The sequence below is a fragment of the Furipterus horrens genome, unplaced genomic scaffold, assembly GCF_987537825.1.
Source record: "Furipterus horrens unplaced genomic scaffold, mFurHor1.1.pri manual_scaffold_5, whole genome shotgun sequence".
Classification (NCBI taxonomy): Eukaryota; Metazoa; Chordata; class Mammalia; order Chiroptera; family Furipteridae; genus Furipterus; species Furipterus horrens.
The window spans coordinates 7,114,379-7,128,430 of record NW_028327175.1 but is presented as its reverse complement, the minus strand read 5'-3'; the positions used below and the strand labels follow the sequence as shown (position 1 = coordinate 7,128,430).

General features: G+C 47.2%; 1 protein-coding gene across 1 annotated transcript in view; it reads right to left on the bottom strand.

Moving 5' to 3' along the window:
- OXCT1 (3-oxoacid CoA-transferase 1) overlaps positions 1-6,783 on the bottom strand; it is a 129,831-nt gene extending 123,048 nt beyond the window's left edge. The window contains exon 1 of the mRNA XM_090276144.1: positions 6,284-6,783. Coding sequence (XP_090132270.1) covers positions 6,284-6,361 — 78 coding nt within the window. The 5' untranslated portion in view covers positions 6,362-6,783. The remainder of the gene's footprint in view (positions 1-6,283) is intronic.
- Between the last annotated feature and the right edge of the window lie 7,269 nt (positions 6,784-14,052).

Below are 14,052 nucleotides of genomic sequence, written 5' to 3'. Positions count from 1 at the left end.
ATTTAAATGGCTATACAAAAATTCACCAATTTTCATGTTTTTTTAATGCACGCTGATATGACAGCTGCCACAATACAATCTAACAAGTTTGTTTCAAATGAAGTTCAAGAAAACTAAGTGCTACTAGAGCCATCTTATGGGGGGGGGGGCGGGGGGGGGAACCAACGAACCCAACATTACCTGCCAGGGAGGCACGGCTAGAATGACTGTGACCTAGTGAGCTTTCACAATAAGTTGTAAATCGTTCCCTGTTTATACTTCAGCCACAATATGGACAGGAAAAATCAGAAAGTCATCATGTTGTAAGCAATCACTCATACTCAGCATCTCTTTTTAGATATCTAAAAGTCTCTCCTTTATTCTTGTCACCTATTCAACCTAAAAAGAGGGAACAGGGAGAAGGACACCTGACTCCTGCTATCCTGCCACCTTAGCAAGTCCACTGCCCATCAGCCTCCCAGACAGACACCCTGACGGGGTCAAGGTAATAGCATAAAAGCATTTCTATCATTCTCTTCTTCCTCTAAGAACTCCATTTAGGAAAAGTGTCAATTAGGACAAAAGCCTAGTTAAGAACACTATTCGCAGAAGCAGAGGCGGCACAGATGACCATTGTCCCTTTCCATTTCAACCTTGGCCAAGGTCAGGTAAGGCAGGCGGCAGACCTGGCACACTGCCCAAACACAGGGACATCGGTGAAGTAGAGATAGAAAGGAAAGGGCTTTCTTTCATTTCTTATCTCCAAGTAGCAAGGATTTATTTGATTCTGTTTTAAATACACACATATATACAAATATCTTTTTAATCTTGGAAATGATAAGTTTGGAGCCTGAATAAATAGGCCAACAGAGAGTAAAATAAAGTTGAGGATGTCTCCTAGAAACAAGAGAAGAAAAAATACATAGATATCAAAAAAAAAAAAAAAAAAGAAAAATACACAGATATCTAATCCAACCAACTTATCTTACAGGTCAAGTTTCTGAAGCTTAGAAAGATCTTGGGATTTACCGAACACTTTTAGAGCAAGACCAGATTGCAGGTTTGGGCGTTCTATCGCGGCCTTCTTCCACCACCACATGTGCCTCGCCGTGTTTTTTAAAAGTCCTCGGTCTTCTTCTACTTCTGTTTCATTATTTATATACAACAAGCCCTTATGAGTGTCTTGCTTTCTCATGAAGAAGTCTGCGGTCAATCCCCAGTTAAGGGTGAAGAGTCGGGGCCTTAGCAACGCTGGGGGAAGGAAATGAAACAGTTTGTCTACAACCGAGTCCTCTGGGGTGGGGGTGGGGGTGGTGTCGACCTGAACTATTTATCCACAGACTGAGAAACATGCATCCTGTAGGGAGGAAGTCAGGAGAAAACTCATTTCTCATATAGACCCAGAGAGCTTTCCAGATTCATGAGCACAAGCAAAGGCAACACAGGCCGGGCCGGGATCCCCTTCTCCTCCTTCCGCAGACCATCAGTGCCGGCATTACAGTCAGAGATTACTGAGGAGCATGCCTCACCCCACCCCCCAAAAAAAGTACCTCGGAAGCATTTTAGAAAAGACCCGAGGAGTTTCACATTTACCCAGACAACCCAAAGTTTAAAAGCAATAAAAGTAACTCATGTTTCCAGTGAATCTGAGAAGATCTGTCAAGATCATGAAGAATTTACAGGCATTCAGCTTCGGTTGTTATTGTTTTTCTTCTCCCAGTTTTCATACATGCAGTGGGCAGTACTTGTTGACATCATCTAGGTGTTATATTGACATTGAGAAACCAATAGTGTGGCATAAAAAGCCACACTCCCTGCCTCCAGAGCCACCACCTTCTAAGATTACGCAGGGAGGTGGGGAGTGTGTCTCTAATAATATCTATCTACCTTCTTCCCTAAATAACTGAATTCAAAGAGGAGCTCTCAACTGCTCTCAGACTGACCTCTACCCTCTATTTTAAATACTAAAACAATGATCTGAAAAGATCCAAGCACCATCTGCTAAATAAACAAGTAACCTTCAAGTCTGCAGAGGTTACCTAAAGGAATGAAGAGAAATGAATTGTTCAGCTTCAACATCTATTTATTCTAGGAATTTTTTTTTTTCCACCGAGGTCTTCCTTTACACTCACATAATGTATTTTGTTTTGTTTTTCCCTTCTTTTGCCTTCTGCAAATGTGTCCATTTCATTATTGACACTATTTCTGCTATCACTACTAGGGGAGCAAAAGAATAATGAAGTCAGTATCGAAGTGTCTGAAATAATCAAAATTCTTACGGTGGAAGTTTTTTCTATTCAACCTATTTCTCCTTTTAAAGTCATTTCCATAAGTTAAACTTTGTCTACAAATACCCTTTGTCCTCTACTTCAAATCCTTACACTTCACCTTGCAGGTCTGATTGCCCTCCTGAGCTCAGATTTTATCACGTGACTCCCCAATCCAGAATCACCTTCCTCTCTAACCACTTCCGCCATTATTTTGGGTACCTAAACATCTCTTTTTCCTGTCGTTCGATACTCCACAACTCAATGAAAATGCACTTCATCTTGAACATCTTTCAGGGAAAACCCAAAAAGCATACTGCTTTTTCATGTTTAAATAAATGTGATCTTCATGGTATGGAACCGTACACCCAGGTGATATTTCCCTTGGCACTTTATGGTTAAATAAATCAGGACACAGGAAGACTGATCGTGCCCATTTAAGTATCAAAGTCTGATACGCGGAGGTGGAAAGGAGAGGCCATATGGACAGAGCGAGGAGAACCATGTCCGAAGGAACAGGCAGGGATACACGAGGATACACACATGCACAGTCCTGCAGGCACAAGCATGGCCAGTGCCAAGAGGAGGTGCTGATGCCTGTTGAAATGCTTTCACTGTGCAGGGGAGGAAAAATAATTTTCCTTCCACCCTTTTAAGTTTGTCTGGCTGGTCTGATCATCAGATTGACAGGAGACACAATGACAGGAGAGCGTGACCAAATCTGTCATGTACATATGGGGTTCCATAGGGAGGACATGGGACCCAAGGAAAAAATGGGCAGTTGAGGCTTACATGATCCCTTGAGCTGAGGAGCGTGTGTGTGTGTGTGTGTGTGTGTGTGTGTGTGTGTGTGTGGCAGGGGGGGTGTGGGGAGGTGGAGTGGGGTGTGGTTTAGGACTTCAAAGGGAAGGAAGACAATTCCTTCCTCTACTTTGACCAGACTGGCCTGGCCAGGTTTCTGTCTGTCCCGCACTAGGTGTATTATAGTCACGTAAGTTGATAGTATCTCCCTTCCTGGAGCCAGCCCTCTATCTAAAACCTTTCAGAAAGTTAGGGGGAAGGTCAAAGTTTTTTCCTGAGTCCTTTCTAGAAAATACCAGACTAAAATAATCAATATCCCAAAAAGGTGTATTTGGGGTGGGAAACTCTCCTTCCCCTCAGGCGTCCAGCATGGAACCACATACCCAACGTGAAATGTTAACGGTAAACTAAACACGACTCCCAGGGAGTCACTGACACCAGGCAAGTATCCCCGGCAGTGGCGTACTTTGTTTCTGAGGGCACGTCCATGTTCTGCCCCAAGGCTGGCGCAATGCCCGGCAGACCCTCTGAAGGAGCACAGAAGGAGCGGTGCATCTGCCTGGCGCATCAGAAAGCTTAAGGGGTTTTCCAAGAGCTAAATCACTAATGAGCATGGGGGATCCAGAAAGGGGCAGCTGCCTGAGTACGGGTACAGAGAGGTGCAAGGCTCAGTGCGTTTAGGGACACGCAAGACCAGGTCGCATGGGGAGAGGCCCAGGAAGAGCGGGATGGAGGGGGGGTGGGCTGGGGCAGGTTGCACAAGGCCTTAAAGACTACATAAAAGAGTTTCAACTTTACGTCTCAGTGAGGAAGGAACAGGGAAGCTTTAAAAACAGACGTCACAACTCGCATATGAAAGTGTCCATCAGGAGAGCTGCAGGGAACTCAGTCCATTCATCCATCCGGTTACTCAAAATCGCTCTTTTGTATCAAATACAGTAAATACCGGGGACAGTCCTACAAAACAAACACACACCATACCCGCATAGTCCCTGTGCTGACGAAACTTACCAACTAGCAAGGCTCAGAGTAAGTACAGAATCATTACACGTGGTGCACGTGACCGACGGGAGGTGGAGAAGGGAGAGAAGACGGACAAGCTTTCACGTGGGTGGGTACTTGTCTGTTAACCACAATGAAAACAAACGAAACAGGGAGGGAAAAGCCAAGTTATGGCTGATTCTTTCCGAGTCAGAAAGCACCCCCAGTGCTGCTGATTGGCATCCATGTGGAGTGGACCTGGAAACTACACCAGAAGGTCTGCCGCTGAGGATCTGAAGGTCGGAGAAAAATCTGGGAAAAGATAGTTTCAAGGAAGAGAGGTAGCTAAAGTGTTAATGGTAATTTTTTTTCCAGTAATAATTTTCTATAATGAATGGAAAATCGTACTAAATGCTCCCTCTGAAACAGAAATGGAGGAAGATACCTTCAGTCTTTTCTAATCAAGTTCATGCCGGTGTTTAAGGAGAAAAAACATCTCAAGGTTGCTATTTAAGTTTGTTCAGAGGGTACTCTCATCAATGTAGCCGACATGTGTTGAGTTTCCAGTCTATGCAGGACAGTATGTAACGTTGAGAGACGTGGGGAATAAGGTATATAACGTGGTCCTGGCCAGAAAGAAACTCACATCTGGTTCAGAACATGATGTGCACATTTGAAGTCACACAAGTATACAAGCGTTACAATTTTTTTTTTTTTTTTTTTACATCACTGTATGGTTGCCTCTCACTCACGCCCCAACTGGGGACCTGACGTGCAACCTAGTCATGTGCCCTGACTGGGAATCGAACCAGCGACACTTGGCTCCCAGGTCGATGCACAAGTGTTACAATTTAACCGAAGTAGGAGGTAAGGGTTTCACCAGGTGCCAGGCGCTGGAGGAACCCTGGAGGGCAGGAGCTGGAGTGTGATAACCAAACCTGAAGGTGAGCATTTGAATCTGATAGAAACTTTCAATGACATACAGCAAAACCCATAATTTGTAGCTCCGCCCGCTAAGAAGAGGTTTCCTGGGCTTGGGAATGGTTTAACCATAGACCTAAAGGGAGAAAATGACTAAATCACACTTCGGTAAATGAGTAACAGCCGAAAGAGAGAACGTTATTGACCTTGGCCTAAGGGTATATCCACGTGGTGGTTTGCATTAGTGGCAGCACCCCAGCCATCTGGCTGTAGGTCAAGTTCCCTTTGAATAATGCTTTACATAGCCAGAGCTATCCCCAATGGTCATCCTAAGACGCCTTTCGGAGGGAAATGTCCCAGCAGTACCTAAGGGGTCCCTTCTGAAATTCTGGTTCTCAGACCATTGGATTCAAGAAAGACCAGAAGAGCCCTGACGCGGGCCTGGAGTTCTCAGTGCGTAAACACCGTGTGCAAGGCACGCTTTCAAGCTCAGAACTATCATTTAAGGCGCTAAGTAAAAACATCACTTTTCGTTTCCCTTCCTAGCATGAGGCTCCCACGGTTAAAAGGCAGCGGAGGTAAGCCCCCCTCCTGGACCCAGCGCCCGGTCCAGTTCTCGCCTCCGAGGACTCCGGACCGGAACGCCGCCTGGGCGGGGGCTTCCAGGCCGGGACAGAACTCGCAGCAAAAACCCACACCAACAAACAATGTCGGCGAGGATGCGTCGGGACACCACTCGCTGGAGAGTTGGCAGTAACAGAGGAACAAGGATCACAAAGGGCTTTGAAGGCGGAAATCCTCTAACGAGGATCCCTTGGGGGACTCGGAAGAAGGGGCGCCTGCAGGAGAGGGGCCCGGGCCGGAGCTCCAACCCGGGTTCCCCTTCCCACCGTGCGGGCGGCAGAGCCATAGAGGGGAGGAAGGAGCGCGGCTCGGCACTGCGCCCCCGCCGCGCCCAGCACCCGCCGCCTTGGCGGGGAAGTCGCGCCAAGTCCGCCCTGGGTCTTGCGCCCCAAGGTCCCCGGAGCCGGGCACAGACCTACCCGCTGCTGCCGCCACCCTTCTCCTCCGCGCTGCACGCCCATCGCGGCCGCCAGAGCCCCTCTCCAGCCCTCTCGTCCCTTCCCAGCCTCTCTCGCGCTTTCTGGCCTCGTGTCGCCCCTCCGGGAAGCGGATGCAGAACCGAGCCACCGCAGTGCCCCGAAAAAGCAGCGAGCCAAGGGAGGCGTCGGAGCATCCCGGCGCCCCGGGCCGGCGGCAGGGTGCCCCCTCCCCCCCGAGGCCGCAAAGGGGCAGACGCGGCGGCGCTCGGGCCGTCCCCCCGCACGCCTTACCGTGGGCCGGGGGCCGGGGCAGCTGCGCGCGGAGGCGCAGAGCCGCGGCCAGGCGCAGAGCAGTTTGAGAGGCGGCATGTCGGGGCCCGGGGGCGCGGGGTGGCGGCCGGAGCGTGCGGGAGGGTGCCGGGCAGCCGCCGCGTCCCCAGCTGGGAGCAGGAAAAGAAGCCGCGCGGGGGGCGGGCGGGAGGCTAGGCCGCGCGTCTGTGACGTCCTTGGGCCCTCCCGGGCTGCGCGCGTCTGTCTTTTTCCGGGTAGCTCCGTTGGCGAGCGCTGGCCGCCCCAGCCCCTTGGACAACGATTTAGCTTGGAGGGGGGCACGGTGTCAGCTTTCCCCAAGGTCAGGGTTAAGTCTTGGCCTGGCGTTGGGTCGGCGCGCAGGACTGTCTCTTGTTGCCTTTCCAAGTCAGTGCCTGGCACGTCTGCGGACACCCCTTTTTCTCTTTCCTTGACCGGACAGCGTCCTCGTTTCTCCCATTGCTCAGTCACCTCTCCCCGCAGCTGGCCCTGGATTGTGCAGTAAGTTTGCGCTGAGAACCTGCCAAGAGCCGTCCGCCCTGAGATGTGACCAGGCAGGCCTGCCAAGACTGTCCCTGCTCCAGAGGGACAAGATGAGGACTCGGGACCACTTCTCAGCACGCCTGCTCCCCCTGCTTCCCTCCATCCTTCTTCCCCATCGTCCAGGCGTGCATTTCTGTGTCTCTGATGCTGGAGGCTCGGAAACCCCAGAGATTACTCAGCAGATGTAAACATACCGGTGTGGGTTCGTTTAGCCTTAGGTTCATAACTTTCCTAAGCTGAATTGGCATTGCCTATTATACTCAGAACTGTCATTAAGGTGTACATGAAGTAATTCATGCAAAGCTTCTGACCCCATTATAAATACTCAATATATAAATGTTAGGCATTATTCTAAATGTATTCAGGTTGCAGGGGTGGCCTTATTCTGACCAATGCCCTGAGGACGAGAGCCACGTCTGATTTCTTCAGAACCATCTGTGCGCTTAGAGTGGAAGGACCACGTGGAAACTCAAGAAACGTTTCATTTAAGGGCTGACCAAGTCCTGGGATCATGGCTGTTAGTTGTGAACCAAAGCAAAACAAGTAAGACAATTAAAGGAGAGCTTAGCTTCCTTAGCAAGTAAACTAAGGCAATGACCAATCACAGTCCAGTTTCAAGAATCCATAAAAGTGTTTGCCCGTTCATGGTCTTCTTTTAACTCTGAACTCTTTCTTTCTCCAAAAAATGAGTATATATATATATATATATATATATATATATATATATATATATTCATATAGTCCTCTCGCAAGGATATGTTTATTGATTTTAGAGAGGAAGGAAGAGAGACACATCAACGGAGAGGATCATGGATCAGTTGCCTCTTGTACTCGCCCTGACCAAGGGTTGAATCCACAGCCTTTGGTGTATGAGAAGATGCTCCAACCAAGTGAGCCACCAGCCAGATCTAAAAATATTATATTTAAGGGAACAGAATACCAAGTTAGACTATCCAAGTACCTAAGAAGACATTAACGTAGTCATGTCCTGGATTTTCAACATTTTAAGAAGTTGGTTATAGGGGAAATCCACGTATTAGAACTAAAGTCCCGTTACGAGTCCTAATACAGCCCAGACCAGCTATTGTGCGGCCTACAGAGTATGAACACGCTAGCACTCCCAGCTGGGTCTGCTCTTCCGTGGCTGCCCTTCCAGAGGGCACATGAAATGGAAAACAGCATTGGCAGCCCTGTCCGGCAGTGGTCATATGACTCACTCTTCTTGGCCGGTCTTACTCGGTGGCTCCTGGCTGTGTGACTCTAATGATAAAAAAAGAAAAGCCACCTCTTTACGCTATGGACAAAACATACTGTACTGTTTTGTTTCTTTAATCCTTACCAGAGGATGTGTTCATTGATTTTAGAGAGAGAGGACGGGAGAGAAAGAAAGAGAAATAGCCATCAATTGCCTCCCCTATGTGCTGGACCAGGGATCAAACCTGCAACCTAGGTAACTGCCCCAACCAGGGATCAAACCCGCAGCCTTTGGGTGTACCGAGCACACTCTTTACAACGCTCTGAACAACTGAATCACCCGGTCAGGGCCACACCTTACTATTTTTGATGGCTATGACTTCAGTTGGTACTTTTTAAGTAAAATATGAGCATCTTCAGCTTGAACAAATTACAGAAAAGTTCTTTTATACAGATTTCCCTTTTGGTTCCACAAAGCCATTTCAATCTTTGTGGGTAAGAATTTCTATGGACTAAGCTTTAGATGCTCAAAATAAGACATTTTTAAGGAAGCTTTATTGAAATATAACTCACATAACATGTAATTTATTCATTTAAACTATATGTTTTAATGGTTTTAGTATATCCACAGGTATGTGCAACCATCACCACCATCAACCTTAGCACCCTTTACCACCTGGGAAAGAAGCCCCTCGTCCTTTGGCTCTCACTCCCAAGGCCCCATCCACCCCACCCCTAAGCAACCGTTAATCTCTTCCCTGTCCCTATGGGTGTGCAAATCTCGAGCATTTTTTTAAAATGGAATAATGTAATCTGTAATCTTTGGGGTCTGGCTTCTTTCACACAGCATAATGTTTTAAGTTTTATTCACGTTCTAGCATGTATTAGTCCTTCATTTCTTTCTGTGGCTTAGCAATATTTTCTGGTGTGGTTTTACACCATATTGTGGTTCTCGGTTGATACATATTAGTAAGTTTAATATCGATATAAGTAAACTTTTCATTTAAGTTATTGTATTTTTTAGCTCCAGAATTTCTATTTGGCTATTTTAAAAAATAACTTCTTTCTTTTTACTGAGATTCTTTATTTGGTGAGAAAGCATACTTTTATTCTGTTTTGAGGGCATGTTTATTAAAGCTGGGACAGTGAAAGGAGGAAAGGCTTCGGATAGGAGAAGTGACAGGAGAGCCCAGGTGGGGCTGCTCTGCCTCTCTAGAGATGTTATGGGAAAGAGGTGAGCCGGGGGGGGGGGGCGCTGTCAGCTCACAGGAGAGTCAGAGAAAAGGGGGCGTGGGGGGCGAGCCCCCGCTGCCATTGCACCACCACGGGTGATGCATCGGTCATGAGAGAGGGGGACGCTGTGTTTTTTAAATTAAGCTTTTTATTTTTAGGTGTAGATTCATGGGTGGTTGTCAGAAATGGTGCCGAGAAATCCCACTGTCCCTGCCCCGGTTTCCCCAGCAAAACCTCTCACAGAGCTGTGGTGTGAAATCCCAACCAGGATACTGGCACAGATAGAACCCATGGACTTTTTCACATGTCTCCAGTTCTCTGTGTGCTTATGGGTGCGTTGTATGTGTGTGTCCGCACACACTTGTGTGTTCAGTTCTATGAGATCCCACAGGCTCTGCGTCCACCGCAGTCAAGGTGTAAAACAGTTCCCGCGTGTGTTGCTCTTTTACAGCCAGATCACTCCTCATCCCTCCCCTCTAGGAACCACTAAGCCACTGCTCCGTTCTCCAGCTATAATTTTGCCATTTCAAGAGTGTTCTGTAAATGGAATCATACGATCTTTGACCTTTGGGCTTTGTTGTGTTACATCCACCACGTCCCCTTGAGGCTCACCCATGCTGCCCCAGGTGCTGAGTCATTTCTTTTTTATTGCTGGGTCCATGGCATGGACGTAAGTAATAAAGCTTTAAAAGGCTCTCGTGGGAAGCAGGGGAAGGAACAGGGTGCAGGTGTGAAGAAGGACTGCTAACTCAGCCGAGGGCGGGAGCCATTCATCGGTATCAACCCCATTGTCTCTGTTGTACAGTTTTACACAGCAGCACTCATCGGCCTCAGTTAGGGTCGGAAAAGCAGACGATCGGATGGACTAACGTTGGGGTTTTGACCAGCAGTTAGGTGCCATTAATTCAGTCCTGTTTACTCGTTACCATATGTTGGAAATACACTGACCCTCTACATACACCATTTGATTTAAGCCCCAACACAGCGTAAGGGTGAGATAGTTATCATTGTTTGTCAGATGAAGAAACTAAAGCCTGGGGACTCTTAACGGATTGTCCCCCTGTCCTACGGTCAGTGTGAAAGAACAGAGATGGTATTTGAAACCAGGTGTCTCGCGGTCTGAAGCCCCTGCTGGTAATTAGTACAATAGAGCCTCCCCAGAGCCAGGGTAAAGCAGGGGAGGTTTAGGGAAGTGGAAGGATGGGGCCCACCGTACGGGTGGGAGCACACTGGTGGACAGATCCGAGGTCTAGGAGCTGAGAGAAGGGACGTGCCCCTAGCTATCTGTGTAACGTAAGCAAGTCGCATATGTTTGTTGAGCCTCGGGCTTTGCCTGTAAAATGTGGAGAATAACATATCTACTTACTTCAAGTAGTTCAGGGGACTTACAGGTAAGATGCAGACATTCTCTGGAAAGTTAAAAGTGCTGCACAAAGCCCTGGCTGCTGTGGCTCAGTGGATTGAGCGTCGGCCTGCAAACCAAGTGTTGCAGGTTCGATTCCCAGTCAGGGCACATGACTAGGTTGCACGCCAGGTCCCCAGTTGGGGGCGTGTGAGAGGCAACCGCACATTGATGTTTCTCTCCCTCTCTTTCTCCTTTCCCCTCTCTCTAAAAACAGATAAATAAAATAAAATGATAAAAATAACAAAATAAAAATAAAGTAACCTTGTTAAAATATTTAAAAAAAAAAAGTGCTGCACAAATATAACTTATTTGAATAGTAAAACAATTCATTCCTAATAACCACTACTGCTCTGACTTACTCTGCGAGCAGTAAATTATTCTCTACAGACCAACGTGTGTTTTTGCCTCCCAAAATTTGAATTACAAAAAGTACAATAAATGTTATGTTAACATGCATACAGACACATAGAAGGTGTATTGTATGTATGCATAGATCTAGGTGTGAGATATGTTTTGGTAAGACTGAGAAAAGCAATAGGGACTGTGTGCATACTATCACTAGTGTTAAATGATAAAACGTGGTCCGATGAACTAGACAAGGGTGCGCTGGCCGTTTGGATAGGCGTCTCTGCAGGACTTAAAGACTGACGTTCCCATCTTCTGTATCCACATAAGAATGTTGGGTAAAGCTGAGTGGAAATAAAGGTTGAAGATTCATAAAGACCTCGAGGACCGAATGGGAGGGGAAGAGGAAGGGAAGCCAGGCAGGAGGGGCTGGGGCACCGTGGTTCATGCCATCATCAAGGCTTCCTGCGCATGTGTGGGTTATGTAAGGGCCTAGCGTTCCCTTAGGCAGTGAGCTGGAGCGCTCTGCATTTCAGACAGGGACCAGGGACCATGCAGATACCACCTGGCGTGGACATTCGTGGTTTTGCTCCTGGGCAGCCTCCAATCACCCTTTTCCTGACATTGGTACTCACAGTTTCTTAAATGCAACCTTCCTTTCCCTCCTTTCAAGTCTAATAGTTTGGGTGGGAGGGACCCACCTCCTCCAAGGGTGATGGGTGAGCGCGGCCTTGCCTTGGGGACAGTGATGGGCTCGGGGATCAGCATGTGATCAAATGCAGGGGGACAAGGCTATCAGGCTCTTTGCTTTGACTCCGGCTGTTAGAAGAAAAGGGTTCTCTTTGCTGATGATTTCTAAGTGTGAGGTTGGGAGCCCAGCATGCTGCCCGCCCTTTATCACCCTTGGGTCAGCCCCTTGGAGAAAGAAGCAACCCAGAGGCAAGGGGAAAGGCAGTTCTGAGAGACCTTGTTCTGCTGACTTTATTCTGGCCTCAGTTTTACAGTCACATCTGCCGATCTTAAGGTATTTCAGGTCTCACTTCCTGTCAGTTACAGCCAAAGAGTTCGGGTTGATTACGGTAGAGATGGCCAATATCCATTCTTGTCTCCTTCCATTTATTACTACCGTACAAATAAAACCACGGTGACCAGCTGTTCAGCACTGAAGTCCTATGTGTTCTGAAAGCCCTTGGCTCTGGGCAAACCAGAACAGCTGGTTACCCGGGGAGGCACGTGGGCTGTTGGGCAGAAAGCCCACATTTTTCAGCCTATTATATATAACCTGGTATGGCCTTGTGATCAAGTTCTGACTAGTGGAATGTAAGTGGAAATGGTCAGTGCAGCTTCCAGGAAACCTCCATAAAAGGAGAGAACAGGATCTCCCTTTCTTCCTTTCCATTGGCTGGATCTTGAATGGAATGCAAGGCTCCCCCCCTCCCCCCACCCAGCCATCTGAGATCAAGGGAAACCTTGGGAATGGAACCACTGGTGGGTAAGTCTGGCTCCCAGTGCCGTACAGCTCTGCTCTGCCTGCCTCTCGCTTTCTTGAAACTGAGAGAAAAATGAGCCTCTGTTTGGTTTAAACCTCAGTTTTTTCTTTTTTTTTATTACTCACAGTTGAATCTAATCCTAATTCACTTGTCAGTGTTTAATTAAAAGAAACCCTTTTCATGTGTTTGCCTCTCAAAACACCACACCTACCCTGGCTGGCGTGGCTCAGTGGACTGAGCACCAGCCTACAAACCAAAGGGTTGCCAGTTCGACTCCCAGTCAGGGCACATGCCTGGGTTGCGGGCCAGGTCCCCAGTTGGGGGCGTGTGAAAAGCGACCACACATTAATGTTTCTCTGCCTGCCTTTCTCCCTCCCTTTTCCTCGCTCAAAAAATAAATAAATAAAATCTTTTAAAAATCTCACCTGCTATAATTCAGTTTCCAAATTCAATTCTCTACTATGGTCACAATTTCACATGAGAAAATACTGTTTGTTATAAATATGTCATTGATTTCGGGGTTCACGGTAGATAACGGGTCCTGAGACTTGTTTATGACACATGTTAAGAGCAAATGTCTTTGCTTGCTTACCTGGCGTCCACTTTTCCACCTCCTAACAGAACCCCAATTTTATACAGATTTCCATTGCCACCCCTCTTTACACGAGGTCGGAATTAGAACTTGTTACAGTTGCTTTTACGTGTCCATTTAGTCGGCCGTTGTTATCTAATCAAACGCTAATCTATTACACGTGTTTGTGTGTGTATAAAATCGCCCCATTGGTTCCATTTGTCTGCATGATCCTTCCTGGTGCAGATGTGATCATCATGAGGGCAACTTTGACCCTGTGTCAGTCATTGGTTCTGAACCAGGTTCGTAACCCAGATTAAACCGACGTGTGATCTGAAATCCTGGAGAAGTTCTTCTCAGGATTCTATGAGAGTTTCTGGTAGAAACTGCTTCTCTGTTCCTGAGACAGTTGTTTCCTTAGACACGAGCCTGGACAGACTACAGGCCTTTCCTCCTCGGGCCGAGGGTGAAGCCAACACAGAAAGGAGGCAGAGCCAAGAGGCCTGCGGAGAAGGGCAGCTGGGCTGGGCTCTTCGTCAGCCTTGAAGCCCATCCCACCTCCGGGATTTGTTTTCCAAAACGTGTTCTTCCTCAGGGTGCAAACTGTAGCTTTCTGACTTCAGCCAAAATTTTAACTTGCAGCCAAAATTACTTCACCTAATACACAGCTTTTCCTTAAGATAAATTCTTAGGATACTAAGAAGCGAGTGTAGCTGCTCTGTTGAAATTCATGTTTTGTGTGGGTTTGGTTTTAAAATGGTTGCTTATTAGGGATTTAAAAATGGTAATAGAACTCAAACGGTAGCTTTTAATGGACTCTTTGAAAGTTAAGTAGCAATGATTTGTTATGTTTTCAATGTGTTCTGTTAATTTGTATTAAGATTATTAAGATTTGTAAGATCCCAGTGAACTTCTAATCTGTACTTACCTTAAAATGCCACACCCCCAACATCGCACAGAACTCGGAAAT